This window comes from Corythoichthys intestinalis, chromosome 17, assembly GCF_030265065.1.
Source record: "Corythoichthys intestinalis isolate RoL2023-P3 chromosome 17, ASM3026506v1, whole genome shotgun sequence".
NCBI classification, from domain to species: Eukaryota; Metazoa; Chordata; class Actinopteri; order Syngnathiformes; family Syngnathidae; genus Corythoichthys; species Corythoichthys intestinalis.
In genome coordinates, this window is record NC_080411.1 from 11070624 (window position 1) to 11094167 (window position 23544).

General features: G+C 37.6%; 1 protein-coding gene across 3 annotated transcripts in view; it reads right to left on the minus strand.

Moving 5' to 3' along the window:
• nedd4l (NEDD4 like E3 ubiquitin protein ligase) overlaps positions 1-11924 on the minus strand; it is a 109309-nt gene extending 97385 nt beyond the window's left edge. For all 3 annotated transcript variants that reach the window (XM_057818849.1, XM_057818847.1, XM_057818848.1), the window contains exons 1-2: positions 11605-11924; positions 1988-2061 (exon numbers count right to left, since the gene is read on the minus strand). In XM_057818849.1, the coding sequence (XP_057674832.1) occupies positions 1988-2061; positions 11605-11649 (119 nt within the window). In that variant the 5' untranslated portion in view covers positions 11650-11924. The remainder of the gene's footprint in view (positions 1-1987; positions 2062-11604) is intronic.
• Between the last annotated feature and the right edge of the window lie 11620 nt (positions 11925-23544).

A 23544-nucleotide genomic window follows, 5' to 3' on the forward strand; every position in this document is an offset into this window, starting at 1 on the left:
CTTTTCTTTTAAAGGCTGCTGTATAACTTTCACATTTCATCATGATGAATAAATGTTTCTTCCATGGATTGATACGGTAAAATGAAAGTGAGAACATAAGTCGGAAATCCGAGTGAGCTCATCGCTGTCGACACGACAGTAACAATAGGAACTATTGTTATTTGGGTTTAAGTTTCCCGGGGGGACAGATATAGTTGACGGACACAGGAAGTGTGTGTGCTTTCATTTGTTAATGTCCGAGTTGCGGCGCTGTAATAAATGTTGACTCAAATGAGTTCAAGAAACTAAATTCTGTGCTTTACGAAGACTGAAAAAAGCAGAATTTAACACAGACGAAATCATTCGGCCGATTAGAGTGAAGTATTACCGAAACAAAATGGTGACGTCACGTACCGTAATGGTCGGCAACGGGTCGCCGCCTATGCTTCTACAACACAACGTGGCCGTGTCAAAAAGAAAAAAATCGGTTTGTATATATATGTAATATATATATATTTCTGTCTCCATCCATGTACCCGTTTATAATGCGCACCATGATTTTACAAGTTGATTTTGGCGAATAAAAGTGTGCATTATATTCGGGAAATAACGGTATTTTTGGCCTACAAGTGTTCAAAAACCCATGTGAATATACATTTAAAAATTATATATATATTATCGGTTATCGTATCGGTATCGGCTTTGAGGAGCAGGAAGTTATCGATATCGGTATCGGTTTCAAAAAATAGATATCGTGCACCCCTAACTGTGGCTAACCTCCCTAGATGTGGACGGAAAAGAAAAATTGATGAGAGACTTCAATAAAAGATTGTGCAGATGGTGGATGAAGAACCTCGACTAACATCCAAACAAGTTCAAGCTGTCCTCCAGTCCGAGTGTACAGCAGTGTCAACCCGTACTATACGTCGGCGTCTGAATGAAAAGGAACTCTATAGTAGGATACCCATTGACCCCACTTCTGACCCAGAGACATAAAAAATAACTAGGCTGGAGTTTGCCAAAACTTAGAAAGCCAAAAACGTTTTGGAAGAATGTTCTCTGGTCAGATAAGACAAAAGTAGAGCTTATTGGGAAAAGGTATCAACAAAGAGCTTACAGGAAAAAAAACGAGGCCTTCAAAGAAAAAAACACAGTCCCCACAGTCAAAAATGGCGGAGGTTCCCTGATATTTTGGGGCTGCTTTGCTTCCTCTGGTACTGGGCTGCTTGACCGTGTGCATGGCATTATGAAGTCTGAAGACTACCAACAATTTTTGCAGCATAATGTAGGTCCCAGTGCGAGAAAGCTGGTTCTCCCTCAGAGGTCAAAGGTGTTTCAGCAGGACAATGACCCAAAACACACTTCAAAAACCACTAGAAAATGGTTTGAGAGAAAGCACTGGAGACTTCTAAAGTGGCCAGCAATGAGTCCAGACCTGAATCCCATTAGTTTGGAGAAGGCACCCTTCAAATCTAAAAGACCTGAAGCAGTTGGCCAAAGAACAATAGTCTAAAATTCCAGCAGAGCATTGTAAGAATCTCTTTGATGGATACCAGAAGCGGTTGTTCACAGTTATTTTCTCTAAAGCTTGTGCTACCAAGTATAAGGCTGAGGGCGCCAATACTTTTGTTCGACCCATTTTTTGGGTTTTGTGTAAAGTGATAATGATTAAAAAAAAATTTTCCCAGTCTCTTTTGTGTATTTTCATTGCTAGCAAAATAAATGAAGATATTGCTTCCAAAGCATTTGTAGTTGCAATCATTTTCTGAGAGAAATTAAGCATTATCTGACAGAATTGCAGGGTTGCCAATACTTTTGACCAGTAGTGTATATAAAATACTATGAATTAAAACAAAAATTGGTTGTGTACTATGTGCCCTGGCGATTAGTTGAGGGAGTAGTCTGCCTTTTGCCCGAAGTCAGCAGGGATCAGCACTGAAAACGTATAGGGCTCTGCTTTCAACATCAACCTCACAATTTTTAATGAATAATAGTCAGTGAAACTCACCTGGCTCCAATTATGTCTTTCTTGGCGAGATCAATTCCCGCAATGACCTTAACCCGCAACACTCTGGTTTCATGCTGAGGAAGAAACAGACATTTCATGATCAAACTCAGAGCCAACGACCAGTGAAATGGGCTACGTAATAGCAGGGCCGGCCCAGTCTATACGCAGACTATGCAGTTGCTTAGGGCCCCTCACCACTAGGGGGCCCCCAAACTGGCATTTGTTTAATTTATATTCTATTTTGTTTACTACAGTTTGCTTCATTTGACTTTTGTGAGTTTTGATACTTGATTACAAGCCTAAAAAAATAAATGTTCTTCCTTAACTTCTTTCTTTCCTCTTTTAGAAAAAGGTTTGGCGCTATCTACTGTAAGTACTGACAATCATTTGGGGTGAGAAGTTTTAAGTATGCAGTGCAACGAAATCTGATTAATATACAAAATATTGACGTATGGCTTGGATTGCATGTATGGGTTTCACAGTACACTGTGACAAAATGGTGGGCCAAAAATATGGGCCCCTTTGCATTATTTTGCTTAGGGCCCCCAAATGGCCTGGGCCGGCCCTGCGTAATAGACATAACCATCTTTCCACAAAAAATAAACTATGTCAGGATTTCGTGACTTTGTCCCTAAAATCTTCAAAGACATAGTTTAGCTCAAGAATAACCCAGTTAGTGCTGCAACGATTACTTGATTAACTCGAGTATTCGTTTATACAAAAATATTCAAATTACATTTTTTTGCCTCAAATATTCGTTTAATTAAAGGGCGTTCTAATGGTTTATTTTGAAAGTGTTTGCGTTTCGTTTTATTGAATGGATACACTGCCCTCTGGTCTGCCTCATTTCACATGGCTGCTCCCTAACTGCTCCTCGTTAAGACCAACGTAAGCTAAGTTTTTGTTTGAGCTCATGTTTTTTAATGCATTCGTAAATTAGTTTATAGATAAATTTAGCCATTTTTGTGGTAATATGTGTCTGAACCATTTGTCAATAGCATTGTATAAAAACGTTAGCATTTTATAGCATTTAAGCTAGCGGACTTTTGCTATGTAAGTTAGCCAATTGTTCTTTTTTTTAACTACGTCGATCCTCATTTATTTATTTTTTTATACCGTTTGAGGCTCAGCTCAAGTATTTTAATGTTTCATGTTCCTTATGCGATTACTTGATTATTCAAACTAACTAGTTCATCGATTAATCGACTACTAAAATAATCAATAACTGCAGCCCTAAATCCCAATAACTGCTGCGCAATAATTTGATCAAATATTTATACAGTTGAGGAACAAGGTTGTTCATATCAATTACAATTATCACAGTTATCCAATCTATTCACGTTGTGGCCATTGAAAAATAACAATATTAATTAGTGCAGCAACGATTAATCGATTAACTCGAGTAATTCGATTAGAAAAAAAGATTAGAATTAAATTTTGCTGCTTCGAGTATTCGTTTAATTGAAGTGGCATTGTAATGGTTTGTTTTGGAAGTGTTTGCATTTAGTTTTATTGATTTGAGTGGATACACTGCCTTCTAGTGGCAACTGTGGATATGACATAACTCATTTCACATTCACCAGCTGCTCCCTGTGAAGACTAACGTAAGCTAAGTTTTTGTTAGAGCTAATGTTTTTAAAATGCATTCGTATTTTATAGGTAAATTCAACAGTTTTTATTTCATAGGTAAATTCAACAGTTTTTTTTGTGGAAATGTGTTTGAACATTTTTTAAGAGCATTGTTTAAAGAAAAAAATGTTAGCATTTTATAGCATTTAAGCTAAGTTAGCCAATTATTCTGTTTTTGTACTTAGATCCTCATTTCGGTTTTTTTTAATACCGTTTGAGGCTCAGCTAAGGTATTTTAATTTATGTTCCTTATCTGATTATTCGATTATTCGACCTAACTAATTCGTCGATTAACTGACTACTAAAATAATTGATAGCTGCAGCCCCAATATTAATAAATATGTTGAATAATATTGAAACATTTTGGGAAATTTTCTCCTCAAAATCTCTCTTGGCAGTTGTAGCCTAAAATAAAATAATCTAGTGCTTCAACCATTAATCAATTAACTTGAGTAATTCAATTAGAAAAAAGCTACAAATCAAATTTTGCTGCTTCAAGGATTTGTTTCATTAGAGTAGTGTTGTAATGGTTTATTTTGAAAGTGTTTACATTTAGTTTTATGATTTGGGTGGATATACTGCCCTCTAGTGACAACAGTGTATGTTGCATAACTCATCTAACATTGCTGAATCCAGCTGCTCCCCGTTAAAACCAACATAAGTTTTTGTTTGAGCTAATGTTTGTTTATGTATTCATCATTTAGTTAAAAGTATATTTAGCAGTTTTTTTGTGGGAATATGTGTTTGAACAATTTGTTTGAACAATTTGTTAGGAGCTTTGTGTAAAAATATACATTAAAACTAGGGTTGTTCCGATCATGTTTTTTTGCTCCCGATCCGATCCCAATCATTTTAGTTTGAGTATCTGCCGATCCCGATATTTCCCGATCCGATTGCTCCCGATTCAATTCCAATCATTCCCGATAATTTTTCCCGATCATATACATTTTGGCAATGCACTAAGAAAAAAATGAATAAACTCGGACGAATATATACATTCAACATACAGTATATAAGTACTGTATTTGTTTATTATGACAATAAATCCTCAAGATGGCATTTACATTATTAACATTCTTTCTGTGAAAGGGATCCACGGATAGAAAGACTTGTAATTCTTAAAGGATAAATGTGACTTTGTATATTGTGACTAAATATCGCCATCTAGTGTATTTGTTGAGCTTTCAGTAAATGATACTGCACCCATTTAACTGTTGTGCCCAAATGCATGTTGGGAAGTGCAACCATAACTGTGCGTAGGGGCACCAATTCATATATCTTCTCTGCGCTGGGAAAGAACCTAGGGTGTTAAGAAAATAATCAACTACTACCTTTCTTCCCCACATTATCTTGCCAACCATTTTTGCCGATTCTAATACTTTGAAAATGACGTGATCAGATCAGATCCGATCGATCGGGAAATCTTTAATTAAAACGTTAGCATTTTATAGCATTTAAGCTAGCGGACTTTTGCTAAGCAAGTTAGCCAGTTGTTCTTTTGATGTACTTAGATCGACATTTAGTTTGTTTTTTTTTAATCCCATTTGAGGCCAACCTCAGGTATTTTATTTTTATGTATGTATATGTTTGTATTATGTATTTATTGCTCTTGTTATTGTGTATTATGTCTATTATGTATTTATTGCTCTTGTCTTATTGCTCTAGGGAAATGAACATCCAATTCTACATCATTTGAAGAAACGTTCAGGTATTTTATTTTGTATTTGCATTTAATGCTCTTTTCAAAGTGCAATCTTGGCAAGTCAAAATAAATGTTATTGCAAGCATAAACACTTTACCTTTGTTTATCCCTTGTTCTCCTAAAACGTATTCTGCAAGGCATTAAATAGTGTAATCCGATTACTCAATTATTCGAACTCACTAATCGATAGATTAATCGATTACCTAAATAATCGATAGACTCAGCCCTACAACAATTGATTCAGCTTTTACTTGAGGCCGGTGTCACGTTACTGAACCCAGAGGGAATGATTTAACAGCCTCCGGCGTCAAGTGACAATTTGTCAACTTGTGGTTTTTTGGTGCAGCAAATGACTGAAGACGAGCCAAACCCTGGCTAGAGTTCACTACGCTTCGGAATGAATGGCACGTCTCTACAACCTGCTACTTTCTCATAATGATTGACAGAAAAAGGTCAATGCTGAGCTTGTAAAATACAACTTGAAAGAACTGGGAATCCCACTAGATCTTTAAAATGTTTTCAAAGTACGGTTGGATATTAAATAAGTGCATTCATAAGCAATAGAGTGTTCATTGTCATTGTGACTAGGGGGTGTGACAAAGTATCAAAATTGTGATACATTGCGATACTTTGTAGCCCAAAAGGTTATCGATATGCTTCAAACCAAGAATCGATATGTCATTTTAAAAGGGTGTCCCTGTTTAAAAATAGCAAAATCTTCCAAAATCATCCATGTCTACCATAGCTCACTGACTGCCATTGATGGCGCTAGACATCCAATTCATTTTGAGTGGTTTGGACGTCTAGCGCCACTAATGGCACTGAAACCACAATATTTACTTCCTATTTATTTTAAGTCAATTCCTATTCACTTCCAACAGGAAGTGACCCGTAGATGCCCCAAAATCAACAGGAAGTGACCCGTAAATGCCCCGACAGGAAAAGAAAGTGACCGAAAATCAACAGGAAATGACGTAAAATGCCTTGAAATTAACTCATTGCCTGGCATTGGCTGCCACTGATGACCATAGATGTCTAATCCGTTTGAACTGGGAGGGATGGCAGGGAATGAACGAAGACGTGCAATCCAGTTCAAACGGATTGCACGTCTACTAGCTATAAACTCAATTCACAGCAGAAGGAAGAAAATAGCTTGTTTTTCTGTTGATTAGCCATTTTGTAAAATACAGTGACCTCCATAATTATTGGCACCCCTGAAAAAGATTTAGCTTCTAATATTTTTTTATTCAAATAATATGGGACCTTAATGGAAAAAAAAGAGAAAAATCCAACCTTCAATACTTGAAGTGTGTATTTTACCGTGTGTATTTTTCACACAAAAATACACACGGTCAGTGATGCTGTGGGGCTGTTTCGCTTCCAAAGGTCCTGGGAACCTTGTTAGGGTGCATGGCATCATGAATGCTTTGAAATACCAGGACATTTTTTTAAATCAAAATCTGTTGCCCTCTGCCCGAAAGCTGAAGATGGGTCGTCACTGGGTCTTTCAGCAAGACAATGACCCTAAACATATGGCCAAATCAATGAAATGGTTCACCAGACACAAAATCAAGCTCCTCCCATGACCATCTCAGTCCCCAGACCTTGTTTTGTTGGCAAAAGGGGGTTGTACAAATTATTAACACCAGGGGTGATAATAATTATGACACACGTTATTTGATGTCAAATATTTTTTTCTTTATGTGGGATTTTTTCCCCACTGAATGAATGCACTTGTATTGACGGTTGGATTTTTCTCTTTTTTTCCATTAAGGTCCCATATTATTTGAATAAAAAATATATATATTAGAAGCTAAAAAACACATCTTTTTCAGGGGTGCCAATAATTATGGAGGGCACTTTATCCTAGAATGATCTCCTGACCAATGTATCGATAATTACTGCATCGCCATATCGTGAGATCACCGTTCATCTTGAGCCCTGATTCATGTGTTTTCAAACCTTGAAAACAAGACAGTAAAATCCAAGCATTTTCAAGGATTTCAACTTGTACGAACCCTGCCTCATGAACTCTTTTGCTACCAAAAACGTATAAATCCGCTCTATTTTATATTTATTTATATTTTATTTATACGTTCTATTTTCGTATTTCTACGTCTTTTACTTTTTTTGTTTTGTTTTTTCCACAAAAGACTTCTCTGGGTCGTGATTCAATTTAGCTCCAAAGCACAAAGCTGAAAATCCATTTTAAAGCAATAAAACTGGCCACTGGAGGGCAGTAGCGCATTTGGTAAGACCCGCAACCCTATTCAATGGCAACGACGGCCAAGCCGCAAAGCCGTGGCGCCAGCGGAAAACGACCAAATGGATGCCAGGCGGCGGACGACCGAGCAGAACAACCGGTAGGACGCCCAGGATGCCAGTCGTTGGACGACCGAGCAGAACGACCGGGACCACTAGACGCCGTTGAATCCGTGCTGCTCGGGAGCAGAGCCCGCAGAGACTCAAAAAAATTCATCTTCTTGAGACAAGCAACGATGAAGGAAAAGTTTAACCAGCTGTCGCGGCCACAACAGCGTCATCTTTCAGTTAGTTATGTGTAAATAAATTGTTACTTTGCTATGAAACGCTCTATTTGTCGTGTTGTTTATTTCATTTTGTAAAAGGAAAACATTATTCAGATGTTTGGGATGTAACTAAAGCAAAAAATAGCTTTGTTAAAGTTATGTTTGAAATGTATGCTTTCACAAAAGCTCAATTTCTCTTTTTTTTCGTCAGAAATGGGAAAATTGCTCACACTAAGCTATTTTCTAATGCTGATTTCTAAAGAATGGTAAAAGATATTAACTTACTTTTTTTCCTGCTGAAAGAAGAGAGTAATCTTTCTTTTGGTGGGTTCCATGTTTATATAGCAATAGAACAGAATTTTCTGTGGGCCTTGCAAAATCAGTCAAAATCAAGTAAAACTATGCTATGGAGCGAACTTGCATCAGAACCTAGAGATGTCTCTTGTGGAAAAAAACATAAAAGACATAAATTCATTTTTGGAACACTGAAAGAATTAAAAATAGCACGTATTTATACGTTTTTGGGAGCAAATGAGTTGATGGGCTGCCCGTTACTGAGCGATAGATTTACTTCTTTTCAAAAGACTGGAAAATAAATTTGTGTATGAGACAGGCAGGAACCCGGCGGTCGCGCTTCTGTGTGCAAGTTATTTTTAGAGCGAGAGGGGAAGAGAGATAGTTCGTTGCTCCTTGTCTTTCAGTTGTCCAGCAGTAGGTTCAAGTCGTGTTAATTGGAAAAAGTCCCTAGTGTTTTGCTAAGTCCCGTGTTCGTCTATCAGAGGTGAGTACATGAACCCTCTTGTACTGTTTAGCCTTTATTGTTCTTCTTTTTGAGATGTTACTAGTTGGCGCCGACCGCTATGCTAATTAGCGATTTCTCTAACATGTATTTCCATGTCAAGTTGTGTGTTGTTTGGTGGTGTACATAAGTTACTCCAGATGCAGAATGTTTAAAACCAGGATTAAGTACAGCGGTAACACTACAAAAATGCGAAATAGTACAGAAATTTCTGAAATTTAAAAGAAGTCCTATTTCTAAAGACACTTTGTTTGTTTCCAGAAAATGTGGGAATTCTTTCCACCAGTGTAAATTGTATTGTATGGTTGAAATAAATAAATACTTCCTTTGAAACAGCTAATGTTTTTGCACCTTCTTGTGAAAAAAAAAAAAAGTTTAGGGCAGCTTTTCTGTTGAATGGGCAGGTTTCCATTGTTCCTGTTGAATCATTATGATATTTTAAATAAATAATGGACACAACTTTGTTTATAAATTTGCTACTTTATTAATTAGTAATATACAATGCATCGATAATCGTCAATACCGTGATCATCGTTCAATAATCAAATCATAGCACCCTGAATCGTAATTGAATCGAATTGTGGGGTGGCTAAGATGGCACACCCCTAGAAAATACGGTAAGTGGTCCGAAACTACGTAGTTCCCGCTGATATATTTGGGTGAAAAACAGCATACATATGCCCTAAATCACATTTTACTGATGATGTATGCACACTTTTCAAAATAAGAGTGAGTCAACAACTCAGCTGCCGTCACTGGTATTGTCATAAAGAGAAGCAAATACGATGTTGTCAACATAAGCCCCTGGTGGCAGAAAAGTGTCATTGCATGAAATTGACTTTCCTATATATTTAAAGTTCCAAAGCCATAAAACTGCAACAAAAATGAATGAAATGAACAAAAAATATATTTTTAAAATGGGGCAAAATTATTTTTTCGAACAGCTCATGTGACTAGCACCTTAGATGGTCATTTGCTTTGCATATAATTAAAAAAAAAAAATTAGGGGAGGGAAATTTTATTTTTCAAATGATTTTTTCTTTGATTGAAAATATTTTTTTTGATTGAAACAACTTTTTTGAATGATTTAGAAACAAATGTCCTACCCATAATATGGCCCAAACACAATAAGGATTGCTTCAATCAAACTTTTTCAATGAAAAATTAAGTGTTCAAATGCAAATTTTTCAATCTCAAATATTTTCTCACATTCAAAAACATTTTCTATGATTGAATTTTTCCTTTTTTTTGATGCAAGTGATTTTTCTTATTGAAAATATATATTTTTTTAAGCAACTTATTTTTTGATTGAATAGTAAAGACAAAAACGTCCTAGCCAAGATTTGGTCAAAACACATATCAACATTACTTCAATCAAAAAAGTTGCTTCAATAAAAAAAACAAAATAAACCCCCCCCCCCCCCAAAAACAAAAAAGAAAAATAGCTTCCAAATGCATTTTTTTGAGTTTCAAATTTATTTTTGCAACACATTTTTTTTAATTGAATGGACTTTTTTTGATTGGAAATATATATTTTGATTGAAGCAACTTTTGACAACAATTTTTGACTGGGGTAACTACATTGGCACGACACCGGCGGGCGTACCATATTCAATGGATGACGATCTTGGCGAAAAGTATTGCCTAAGCAGCGTGATTTAGAATTCCCCTCAAGAATGATGTGAAACAAAAAACGCTCATTGTCAACTTATTATTATAAATATTCTTGTAAGTTAATTTTATTGCTGAAACTGTGTTTCGGGGTCATCAATATGTTGTGCCCCTCCTGCCCCAAAAGTCAAACTCCGCCTATGGTTGTCACAAAAACTGAGATTATAGACTTGATAATAAAGTAGCTACGGGTGCGTAAACAAAATTATGTCCCCCATCCCCAAAGAAAAATATTTTTTAAAAATAACGGCAAAGTGCCAATTCAGTTTTCAGTTCTGTTTAGTCCTTTGACAAAACAAGCAATCGGAATCAGGAAAGAAGGAAGCGGAGGCAGCTGACTTACAGTAAATTAAACAGATTGCACGCAAGAGGTACAAATTTTGAGACAAAAAAAGTCATATTCTAAACAAAAATAAAACATATTTTTAGTATTCGAGGAAAAAGAAAGGCATTACTACTAGATAAAACACTACTAATCAAATTGCCTTACCATTGTTATGCATTGGTCAGTAGTTCGTATGGTGGTTGTGAACCACATTATGACTGTTGTTTTATCTCATGATTTGATGTGTTTTGTCCTTTATCATAAAGTCCTGCACACTCAAGAGCACCACATATAATAATCTATAGGCAAACAGCTTTTAAATGACGTAACTGTCATCGAGGTAATGTCATAGAACTGCGAACAAAGTTCAGTAGTTCTCAAGACGTTTATGAAATAATTTTCAAGACACACTAGCCATATTTACAAAATAGACATTAATCAGATCTTAAATCTTGAATCATCGCTTGTCTCACATGCCAAGCGGAACGGACCGATTTTCTTGTCCAAATTGTGTGCTTTTTTTTTGTTCTGATTTTGTACTGATATGCTCATTCTTGGTTCTCACAGTGTTGTAATATTACATGTCGGAAAACCTGTTGATTGGTCTGAGGGCAGCTACAATTGGGGTTATACATTTATTATATGAGTACAAGCAGTTTGTTTACCAAAATGGGGGTGAAGCTACCCCATGTAAACAACAAGGTCTCCTGTGTTGGCGAGTGGAAGAGTGCCCTGAAGGATTTAAACGGTAGATTTGCTCTGAATAAAATAAATTGCGTTGCACTAGTAAACGCGTAAGATGAGCGGGGAATGTTGTCGGGGTAACAAGACAGCTGGCTGATCATTACTAAGGTAAAGGTATGTGGGTGAGGGCTGTGTAGCTTGACCGCCGCGGCTAAGGTTAGCATCGACAGCATCTGCGCGGTTGTCTCGCCGACTAGCGGCACAACGAGCGGGGCTTACCTCATCTTCTGACAGTCCGTAGATCGGCTCGTAATTCGTAGCCATATAGCCCGACTGTAGCCGCTAATCGCCGCTTTAAAAAGAGGAGGCGAGGCAGAGCTAGCTAGCTAGCCTCGAACAATTAAGTCCCACTTTTTGGACCCCCGGGCTTCTTCTGTCGCGCCGTCGTGGGTAAATCTGTTATTAGTTTTAGAGTTTGCGTCCAAGATATCACTTCGCTGCCACAAAACGATTATGTTGACAGTCTAATGAGGTTTCGCCTGAGATAAGATAGCTTTTGTCAAACACTGGGCTCCCCCTCCTCTCGAAACGCTGTGACACTTGACTTTGAAGCGGCTTGGCCAATCAGCTATCGGATAGGTGTGATTGCTGGGAGCGTCGACCAATCAGACGTGTTCTTGCTTTTCCCCCATGGAAGCAGCCAACCGGCCTATTAAAACGTAAAGAGGAGTGGAGCTGGAATATTCCAATTTGTGTCTCGCGTAATATCCATATTAAAAACCTAAAATTAATTATTAACATTTACGCTAACATTTTATGTTATATTTGAATATATGGCGAGAAGTTTGCGATTGTCTGCCCACGAGAATGGGCAGGTCGGGGGTGGGGATTAAACACTTGGCCAATTACAACGAACCAGGGTTTACAGTTAACTCATTGGTTGCCATTGACGGCGACAGACGTCCAATCGATTTGCATTGAGAGGGATGCATTCCATGCACTTTAAATGGATTGGATGTCTATTATAGGAGTGGGAACCTCTTGATACCTCACGAAACGATACTATTTGCGATACAAAGCTCACGATAACGATGATCTGACGATATGGCGATACAACGATTATCGATACATTGGTCAGGAAATCATTCCAGGATATTCTACAAACAACTAATGAACAGAGAAACAACTAATGAACAGAGAAACAAGCTTCTGGTTTGAATTGGAATAAGTTTATCCCTTGTAGACGTCCAATCCATTTGAACTGGGAGGGTGGCAGCGAATGAACATTCGTTCATTCGCTGCCATCCCTCCCACTTCAAACGGATTGAACGTCTATGGCCGTCAGTGACAGCCAATGCCAGGCAATGCGGTAATTTTGGGCCATTTAAGGTCATTAACCTATTGATTTTCAGTTACTTCCTGTTGATTTTGGGGTATTTTATGGGTCACTTCCTGTTTATTTTGAGTTACAGAACAGGAAGTGACCTGGGAATCACCCGAATCAATAGGCAGTGACTCAAACTCAACAGGAAATGACCTGTAAATGCCCCAAAATGAACAGCAAGTGAAGTGACCTGAAAATCGCACAGAATAACTGTAAATGCTCTGGTTTCGAATGAACAAACGTCCCCAGTCTAAATGATTGGGCGTCGAGCACCATCAATGCAGCCTTATGGTTACAATAACTGAGACAGTATTATGGTGGAAGATTTTAGCAACTTTTTGGTTCCTTTTTTGTTTGTTTGTTTTTGTTTTTTTGTTTTTGTTTTAACAGTGACACCTTTTTGAAACGATATCTCGATTCTTGGCAGGAGCATTTCGATAACCTTTTGGGATACAAAGTATCACGATATATCACCATTTCGATATATTGTCACACCCCTAGTCTATTAGTGATGCAAAAAGTATTTTAAAAAGTCAGTATAGTTTGCATAGGTGGGTAGTAACGCATTACATTTATCCAGTTACATTTACTTGAGTAACTTTTTTAAGAAAAATGTACTTCTTAGAGTAGTTCTACCACGCAATACTTTTTACCTTTACTTGAGTAGATTTGTGAAGAAACCATACTCTTACTCCACTATTTTGGGTTACACTAGTCATCCTTTTTTCGTCTTAATTGTACATATTGACTTTATTATTCACAGAGATGCCGACAGTGGCGGTCTCATTTTCACCAATGATACATCGAAACAATAACCATTATATTCCATTATACCAATCAGAGTTCACAATGTTTTTTCTCCAAAAGAGGGCACTCATGCTCTTTGGACAGGTGATGTCTCATATTATTTTTCCGATCTGAATTTGCTGATTTTTTTTTTGGTCATCCTTTTGGCCTAATATGTTGAGGTAATAGGCTTGAACACAGTATAATAATAATAGTTGATATAGATGAAGTTGTTCTGAGAAAAAAAAAATACCATAATTTAACAAATTAAAAAAATTGAACATTGTAAGCAATTACTCACAATGTTACTCCATACTTAAGTATTCTTTTCAAAGAATACTTTTTTACTTGTACTTGAGTATATTTTTGGATGACTACTTTTACTCTTATATTTGTAATATTATTTCGAAGTAACGCTACTCTTGCTACAGTAAATTTTTTGGCTACTTTACTTACGTCTGATAGTTTGTTAGTTGATTATACTTCATGCGTGTTTCATTTATGTATTTGTTTGTTTATTTAGCTATCGATGTATATACAGTGGGGCAAATAGGTATTTAGTCAACCACTAATTGTGCAAGTTCTCCCACTTGAAAATATTAGAAAGGCCTGTAATTGTCAACATGGGTAAACCTCAACCATGAGAGACACAGAATGTGGACGGGGGGGAATTACATTGTTTGATTTTTAAAGAATTTATTTGCTAATCATGGTAGAAAATAAGTATTTGGTCAATACCAAAAGTTAATCTCAATACTTTGTTATGTACCCTTTGTTGGCAATAACGAAGGCCAAACGTTTTTTGTAACTCTTCACAAGCTTTTCACACACTGTTGCTGGTATTTTGGCCCATTCCTCCATGCAGATCTCCTCTAGAGCAGTGATGTTTTGGGGCTGTTGTTGGGCAACACGGACTTTCAACTCCCTCCACAGATTTTCTATGGGGTTGAGATCTGGAGGCTGGCTAGGCCACTCCAGGACCTTGAAATGCTTCTTACGAAGCCACTCCTTTGCTACCCTGGCTGTGTGTTTGGGATCATTGTCATGCTGAAAGACCCAGCCACATCTCATCTTCAATGCCCTTGCTGATGGAAGGAGATTTTCACTCAAAATCTCTCGATACATGGCCCCATTCATTCTTTCCTTTACACAGATCAGTCGTCCTGGTCTCTTTGCAGAAAAACAGCCCCAAAGCATGATGTTTCCACCCCTATGCTTCACAGTGGGTATGGTGTTCTTCGGATGCAATATGTATTCTTTCTCCTCCAAACACGAGAACCTGTGTTTTTACCAAAAAGTTCTATTTTGGTTTCATCTGACCATAACACATTCTCCCAGTCCTCTTCTAGATCATCCAAATGCTATCTAGCGAACCACAGACGGGCCTGGACGTGTACTTTCTTCAGCAGGGGGACACGTCTGGCAGTGCAGGATTTGAGTCCCTGGCAGCACATTGTGTTACTGATGGTAGCCTTTGTTACTGTGGTCCCAGCTCTCTGTAGGTCATTCACGAGGTCTCCCCGTATGGTTCTGGGTTTTTATGCTCCCCGTTCTTGTTATCATTTTGACGTCACGGGGTGAGATCTTGCTTGGAGCCCCAGCTCGAGGGAGATTATCAGTGGTCTTGTATGTCTTCCATTTTCTAATAATTGCTCCCACAGTTGATTTCTTTACACCAAGCGTTTTACCTATTGCAGATTCAGTCTTCCCAGCCTGGTGCAGGTCTACAATTATGTCTCTGGTGTCCTTCGACAGCTCTAAGGTCTTGGCCATAGTGGAGTTAGGTGTGTGACTGACAGAGGTTGTGGACAGGTGTCTTTTATACCGATAATTGGTTAAAACAGGTGCCATTAGTACAGGTAACGAGTGGAGCCTCGTTAGACCTCGTTCGAAGAAGTTAGACCTCTTTGACAGCCAGAAATCTTGTTTGTTTGTAGGTGACCAAGTACTTATTTTCCACTCTAATTTGGAAATAAATTCTAGGTGACCAAATACTTATTTTCCACTCTCATTTGGAAATAAATGCTTTAAAAATCAAACAATGTGATTTTCTGTTTTTTTTTTCCACATTCTGTCTCTCATGGTTGAGGTTTACCCATGTTGACAATTACAGGCCTGTCTAATCTTTTCAAGTGGGAGAACTCGGAGGGGGGGGGGGGGGCACCACGCCAGCGAGTGAAAGCCGGGCCGATGTTTATTCTGTATATCCTGGTAACTTCCCTGTTTTTTTCCTCCTCAAACAAAACTTTTTGTCTTTCTTGCTCTCCTATCTTTGCAGAATAAGTCTTGAAATGAATGGGGAAAGGGGGAAGTGAATTATGCCGTAAAGCAGTCAGCATATTTGAAGTTTTTTTCCTGCCACCCTCCTCAAAGTTAATTAGTGCCGGTGAAAGCGATACAGACTCCCTCAAGATATAAAAGAGGTGTCATTCAACTAGTTGTCAGTTGACATATTATCACAAATGTTATGAAAATATTTAATAGAGGTTGAAAATTTACATAGCGTTGCTTTAAAACTAGAACCCTATATTACAGCTCCACACATTATCTTATTTTTCTGAATGACCTTCCCCCCGCCCAACCACGCCCACTTTACGCCCGCAAATCGGTCGCACCCCCAGTACTCCTTTTTGTTCCACCCCTGCATGCAAGGTTACCCTCAAAGGGCCCAGTGTACTTTTAAGACTCTTATATAGATTATAAACATAAAATATAATAGTAAAATAATATATTTTATATTCATATTAAATTGTCATATTATATACGACGACATCAAAGCGATCAATGCGAAATAAATCTGTACTGACTTATAAATTTGCAGTCTGAAAGTTGTTCTTAAATCTAGTCGAATAATTTTCTCCATCTTGTTTTGAGTGTTCAAGACTAGTTAACGGATTAATGGGTCAGATTATGCCATTTACTTAAAGTAAACGTTACCATTTGTTCTTATTAAGCCCATACGTCTAACAGTTGGTAATTTGCCACCTAAATCAAGAAAAAAAAGATTTTCAAATAATGTTTTAAACAATAATCATTCGTGAATTAAGAACATTTCTGACTTTTTTGCTAAAATAAGTGTGTTAAGATTATTTTCAGCTAGCCATTTTTCTTATTTCAAGAAATCTGAGTCAAATTTACTTGAGCCACTGGCAGATCATTTCACTTATTTCTAGTAGATTCACACTGAAAACAAGGGAGGTGTGTTTTTGCAGTGCCTATATATTGATTCAGGTGATACACCGTTGGATTCAAACCTTTGTTTTGAAAAGCTTCCTACTCGAGTTCGAGAAATTCATAAAGATTAATGTTATGCTAACTCTGATGCAGGTCGGACTTTCAGTAGCAAAATGAGTGGTGTGTTCACCACCTCCACAACATTGACGTCTTTTTACATTCCTTACAGTGGCTGCTGCTGGCAGAAAAGAACTTCTAATATTCCTCGTTTTCGAAGGGGGCGGAGGAGGCAGCATGCAGCTTTTCTGTCACGTGTGTGTGCATGGGGTGACAAGTCATCAGCCAATTAAATGTGCGTTTGAGGGAACAAATTGGACTGGCACATTCAGCAAGTGAAGAGGGGTCAGGGTGAGTCTGAACCTAATGAATGTAATTCACTTTATAATGGTAGGGTCTCGAGATGTCCCAATCGAATGCCGATCGATCGGGTCCGATCACGTCATTTTCAAAGTATCAGAATCGGCAAAAAAATATCGGCCATGCCTTTTTTTTTAATATATATTTTTTAATTAAATCGTTTTCTAATTGTATTTAACGTTACAGACATAATATGTTACACTCATCCGGAGACTTTAGTTTATGCTTAAGGTAGGGTTATCAAATTTATCCCAATAATGGCGGTAATAAATATTTTTGAAAATGTATCACGTTAAAATATTTAAACGCAATTAATACATGCGTTGCACGACCCACTCACGCATTGTCGCGCTCAATCTGTAATGGCGCCGTTTTACCTATATAGAGAGATAAAAGGCAGCGTAATATGAGTAGAGTGAATTTGGCAGCCTTTGGAAACTTTGTTTTGTAGGCTAAAGCCTTACAATCCCTCACCCTACGCTTAGCAATATCATGGGAGGCAATGTGGGGAAGCAAGGTAAGAATTGATCCTTTTCTTATCACCTTATATTATTTCCCAACACAGAGAAGATATATCAATTGGTAGCACTACGCACAGTCATGGTTCCACTTCCCATCATGCATTTGGGTTGAATGGCTGCAGTATCATTTACTGAAAGCGGAACAAATACACTAGATGGCAATATTTAGTCACAATATACAAAGTCACAATTGTTTCTATCCGTGGATCCCTCTCACAGAAAGAATGTTAATAATGTAAATGCTATCTTGAGGATTTATTGTCATAATAAACAAATACAGTACTTATGTACTGTATGTTGAATGTATATATTTGTCCGAGTTTTATTCATTTTTTTCTAAATGCATTGCCAAAATGTATATGATGGGGAAAATTATCAGGAATGATTGGAATTGAATCGGGAGCAAAGAAAAGCAATCGGATCGGGAAATATCGGGATACTCAAACTAAAACGATCGGGATCGGATCGGGAGCAAAAAAACATGATCGGAACAACCCTTATAGGGTCAGTTCTATCCATACAACATATGGGAAGACAATTTAAATGACGTATTTAACTGATGTCATTATACAATGGAAATAAGGCTGCTTAAAAGTTGGTTGGGACGACTGGAGCATCCTGAAAAGTTGGTAGTGTTATGTCCCTGTGCAAACCTACGCCCTTGGACGACATAATGCGTAAATAATTAAATAATGGTACAGTTGAGACATTTATTTGGACTCTTCGTGCTGTTTTTTAAATTCGAAATCTCGCCGCTAGATGGCAATATGTGACCATGAAGTTAATGTAATGGGTTTGTTGAAAAACACACTTCACACACAATTTCTTTTAATTTTTATTTCTTTATATAAAAAAAAATATCACCTAACATAAGTTAGGACAATGGCAGCGCTTTTCCTAAAAGAAAATGAACAAAATACCAAGCATAGTCCGATAATGTGTACTCACGCTTTAATACTGCGATAGAATTAACCCCCACTAACATGCCAAAATGTGTCAAGCGCATTGAGGAAATGGAATGGAAAATATTGACAAGCAACTAGGGCACCGATGAGGCCGTACAGTGGCATCCAGCGTGGCTCTGCTGTTTACTTTTGGACGGGATGAGCAGATGGCATTATTATATAACACCATTGCTTCTAAGCACAGCTGAAGCAGAGATTGTGACAAGGCCATCTTTCGCTCAGTTGGTGAAAAGCTCCCTCACAGTAAAAAAAAAAAAAAAAAAAAAAAAAATTTTTTTTTTTTTTTTTTAAATAACAAATGAAATTTTGTAAACGGGGGAAAAGAAAACTATTATTTCTAAGAAATCACCTTTTGCCGTCATAGGCGGTGTTTGACTTTTGGGGCAGGGCGGCCCCAACATGCTGTTGACCCCAAAACGCAGTGTCAGCAATAAAATGAACTTACAAGAATATTTATAATAATAAATTGACAATGAATGTTTTTTTGTTTCCCCATCTTTCTTGAGGGGAATTCTAAATCAGGCTGCTGAGGCAATACTTTTCGCCAAGATCGTCACCCATTGATTATGGCAAGCCCGCCGGTGTCGTGCCGATGTAGTTACCCCAGTCGAAAACTGTATCCCATGGGCAGAGTCAAAAACAGTTTCCCATGGGCAGAGCCATATGGAGGTAGATTTGTGTCTTTATTATTCAATCGAAACATTTTTTGCTTTAGTAAAACAAACAAAAAAAGTTGCTTAAATAAAAATATATATTTTCAATTAAAAAAAAAAAGTCACTTCAATAATAATAATTAAAAAATTGAATCCAAAAATAAATTTGGAACTCAAAAAAATGCACGTGAAAGCTACTTTTCTTTGATTTTTATTCTTTTTTTTTACTGGAGTCAAGTTTTTTTTGATTGAAGAACTCAAAAAAAAAAACAAAAAAAAAATGCATATGAAAGCTATTTTTCTTTAATTTTTTTTTTTTTTTTTTTTTTTTTTTTTAAATTGAAGCAACTTTTTTGATTGAAGTAATGTTGATTTGTGTTTTGGCCACATTTTGGCTAGGACGTTTTTGTCTTTATTATTCAATCAAAAAATAAGTTGCTTCAAAAAATATATATATATTTTCAAAATGAAAAATCACTTCAATCAAAAAATTTCAGTCATAGAAAACATTTTCGAATGTGAAAAAATATTTGAGGTCGAAAAATTTGCATTTGATCACTAAATTTTTCATTGAAAAAGTTTTCTTTGATTCAAGCTATCCTTTTTGCGTTTGGGCCATATTATGGGTAGGACATTTGTGTCTAAATCATAATAAAAAAATTTAAAAAATTTAATCAAAGAAAAAAATCATTTGAAAACTAAAATTGCCCTCCGCTAATTTTTAAAAAAAAAATTTTGAAAATTATATGCAAAGCAAATGACCGTCTAAGGTGCTAGTCACATGATCTGGTCAAAAAATAATTTTGACCCATCATAATTTTTTTTTTGTTTGTTCATTTCATTCATTTTGTTGCAGTTTTATTGCTTTACAACTTTTATATATATATATATAGGAAAGTCCATTTCATGTAATGACACTCATCGGCCCCCCTTTAAAATCCGCTTATGTTTGTCGTGGATTGAAACGTGTTTATCTCTAGTAGCCAAAAATATTGGTACCCCTGCAATTCTGTCAGATAATGCTCAATTTCTCCCAGAAAATGATTGCGATTACAAATGCTTTGGTAGTAATATCTTTATTTATTTTGCTTGCAATGAAAAAAAAGAAGAAAAAAAAAAAAGAATGATTTTTTTTAAAAATCATTATCATTTCAAACAAAACTCCAAAAATGGGCTGGACAAAAGTATTGGCACCCCTTGAAAAATCGTAATGCTTCTCTAATTGAACAGCAGCAGTGTAATTAACTTACCTGTGGCACATAACAGGTAGTGGCAATAACTAAATCACACTTGCAGCCAGTTAAAATGGATTTAAGTTGACTCAACCTCTGTCCTGTGTCCTTGTTCGTACCACATTGAGCATGGTAGAAAAGAAAGAAGACCAAAGAACTGTCTGAGGACATGAGAAAAAAAATTGTGAGGAGGCATGGGCAATCTCAAGGCTGTAAGTCCATCTCAAAACACCTGAATGTTCCTGTGTCTACCGTGCACAGTGTCATCAATAAGTGTAAAGCCAATGGCACTGTGGCTAACCGTCCTAGATGTGGACGGAAAAGAAAAATTGACGAGAGATTTCAACGAAAGATTTTGTGGATGGTCAATAAAGAACCTTGACTAACATCCAAACAAGTTCAACCTGTCCTGCAGTCCGAGGGTACAACAGTGTCAACCCGTACTATCCCTCGACATCTGAATAAAAAGGGACTCTATGGTAGGATATCCAGGAAGACAAGGGCGTAGGTTTGCATAGGGACGAAAGGGACATCACACTAGCAACTTTTCAGGATGCTCAAATTGTCCCCACCAACTTTTAAGCAACCTTGTATGCATTATATAATGAGTTTAGTTATATAGGTCATTTAGATTGTCGTCCTATATGTTGCAAGGATAGAACTGACCCTACCATTACTAAGTGAATTATTTTCATTATGTTCAAACTTACATTCACCCCATTTCACTTGCTGAATGTGCCGGTCCATTTTTCCCCCTCAAACGCACATTTAATTGGAATGGAATGGAATTTTATTGTCATCATCATCGGTATCATTGACAATCATTGGCAATTACAAAATGTGATATGATTTGCCCGAAGGAACCGAAGAAGAAGACAAAGGCGGACGGGATGAAGCATATGCTTATCAGTTTCCTGTCCCCCATACAACTAAAGACGCACATTCAGGCATGGAACGTACATCAAAACTGTACAACAACACAATCAACAATCTGAGTTTAGTAACTTAGCGTCCAGTCAAGCCGCTCAATTAATTTCAGGGCGTACAAGGTTATGGATTCGTCATGTCCCTGACATTTTTGCATCTGTTTGCAGGACAGTCTTGGTCTTGTGGTCTGCCAGCTTCATGAGCACCGTCGCCGGTCCTCTACCCCCAGATGGGAGCAGAAGGCAGCGACGGATGTCCAGCGGCTCCATGTTTATTCCATACTCTTTCAGCTTAGCAATTGCCAGTTACATCATCTGTCCCGTTTTGAAATTTTATTAAATCATACAGCTTCAATAACTTGGATTTGATGAATAACTCATGTGTATGTGCTGTGTATTTTGCCTTATAAATAATCCGTATTGCTTTTTTTGGATGACCAACAACTTGGTCATCCAAGGTTTATTTTGAGAATTGCGTTGTCTGTGAATTAACTTCATAGGACAGTGTTTATCATATAGTTGTTCTAGTTTTTTGATGAAACAGCCATACGCTTCATTTACATCACTTGTATGATAGACACAGTCCAAGCTTTGAGTTAACAAGCGCCACTGTGTCCCCTGGGCTAGGCGTCAGTTGTAATTCAGAAATGATGAGCTCATTTGCGTGTCGGCACTGGTCGAGATCGTCAGCCAAAATTTCCAGCCTCTTGATGCGAACATCTCTCTCCTCGACCGCCTGAGTTTCTCGTTTTCAGCGCGAATTGACTGGAGCTCTCTGACGATTTTTTGATTCTGGTTTTGAATCAAGCCAGTCAAGGAGACCTCCACCTTCTGTATGGAGGATTTTATTTCATCCAAGTCTCCAGGTTTCAAATTCTTTGGAGCCATACTGGGAGTCGAGCTTGCTGGCCCTGAGCGCTTATCGGTTAAGATAAGAGAGTGCTTCAGGAGCTCAGAGTGCGTCTGTACGCGGTGAAGGATGAGCAGCGAATGATAGTTGATATTGGCTGATGACTTGACCCACCCCCGACACACACCCACACAGCCCAACAGAAATACATGTCGACAACATGCTGACGCCTTTCGAAGAAAGGAATGTTAAAAGTTTTTCGGCCAGCAGCAGCCACTGTTAGTAATTTAAAAATACGCCAATGTTGTGGAGGTGAGAAAAACACTAATTTTGCTACTGAAAGGTCGACCCGCATTAGTTAGCATAACGTTAAACTGTGTGAACTTGCTAACCTGCAAAACCAGAGTAGGAAGCTGCTTAGAGAGAAGTGTCCTTCTGTTTGTGTTTTCTACTGTTAACGTGAATTTAACTGTTAGAAATGTAGTAAACTCTGCTGGAAACTATAGAACTAGAAAAACAAGAGCAAAAAGCTGTTTAGAGAGAGAGAGGGGTGCTGCATAACCTCATATGTTGCTCACACAACACAACATAATCATCATTAACTATGTACATTTAAAAAAAAAAAAAAAAAAAAACATGTTTTTTGGGGGGGGGGGGGGGTGCTGCGAGCTACCCACACTAGCATTGCGATCGACTGGTCGATCGTGATTGATGTAATGAGCACTTTTGATTCATCATATCAATTAATTAGGTTCATATTTGTGAGAAATGTAGTCCTGACCCTCGTTTACCCAGTCTGTTGGGTCTTATTAATATCCTATCCCCAGCAAAAAGTGTACATGCAGGTTTTGCTGTTATACTGTCCCTACCAATGTTGAGACCAAACCAACGCCCTTGCAGGAAGACCCCACTTCTGACTCAGAGACATACAAAAGCCAGGCTGGAGTTTGCCAAAACTTACCTGAAAAAGCCAAAAACATTTTGGAACAATGTTCTCTGGTCCGATGAGACAAAAGTAGAGCTTTTTGGGAAAAGGCATCACCGGCCACTTTATTAGGTACACCTGTCCAACTGCTCATTAACACTTAATTTCTAATCAGCCAATCACATGGCGGCAACTCAGTGCATTTAGGCATGTAGACATGGTTTAAGACAATCTCATGCAGTTCAAACCGAGCATCAGTATGGGGAAGAAAGGTGATTTGAGTGACTTTGAACGTGGCATGGTTGTTGGTGCCAGAAGGGCTGGTCTTACTATTTCAGAAACTGCTGATCTACAGGGATTTTCGCGCACAACCATCTCTAGGGTTT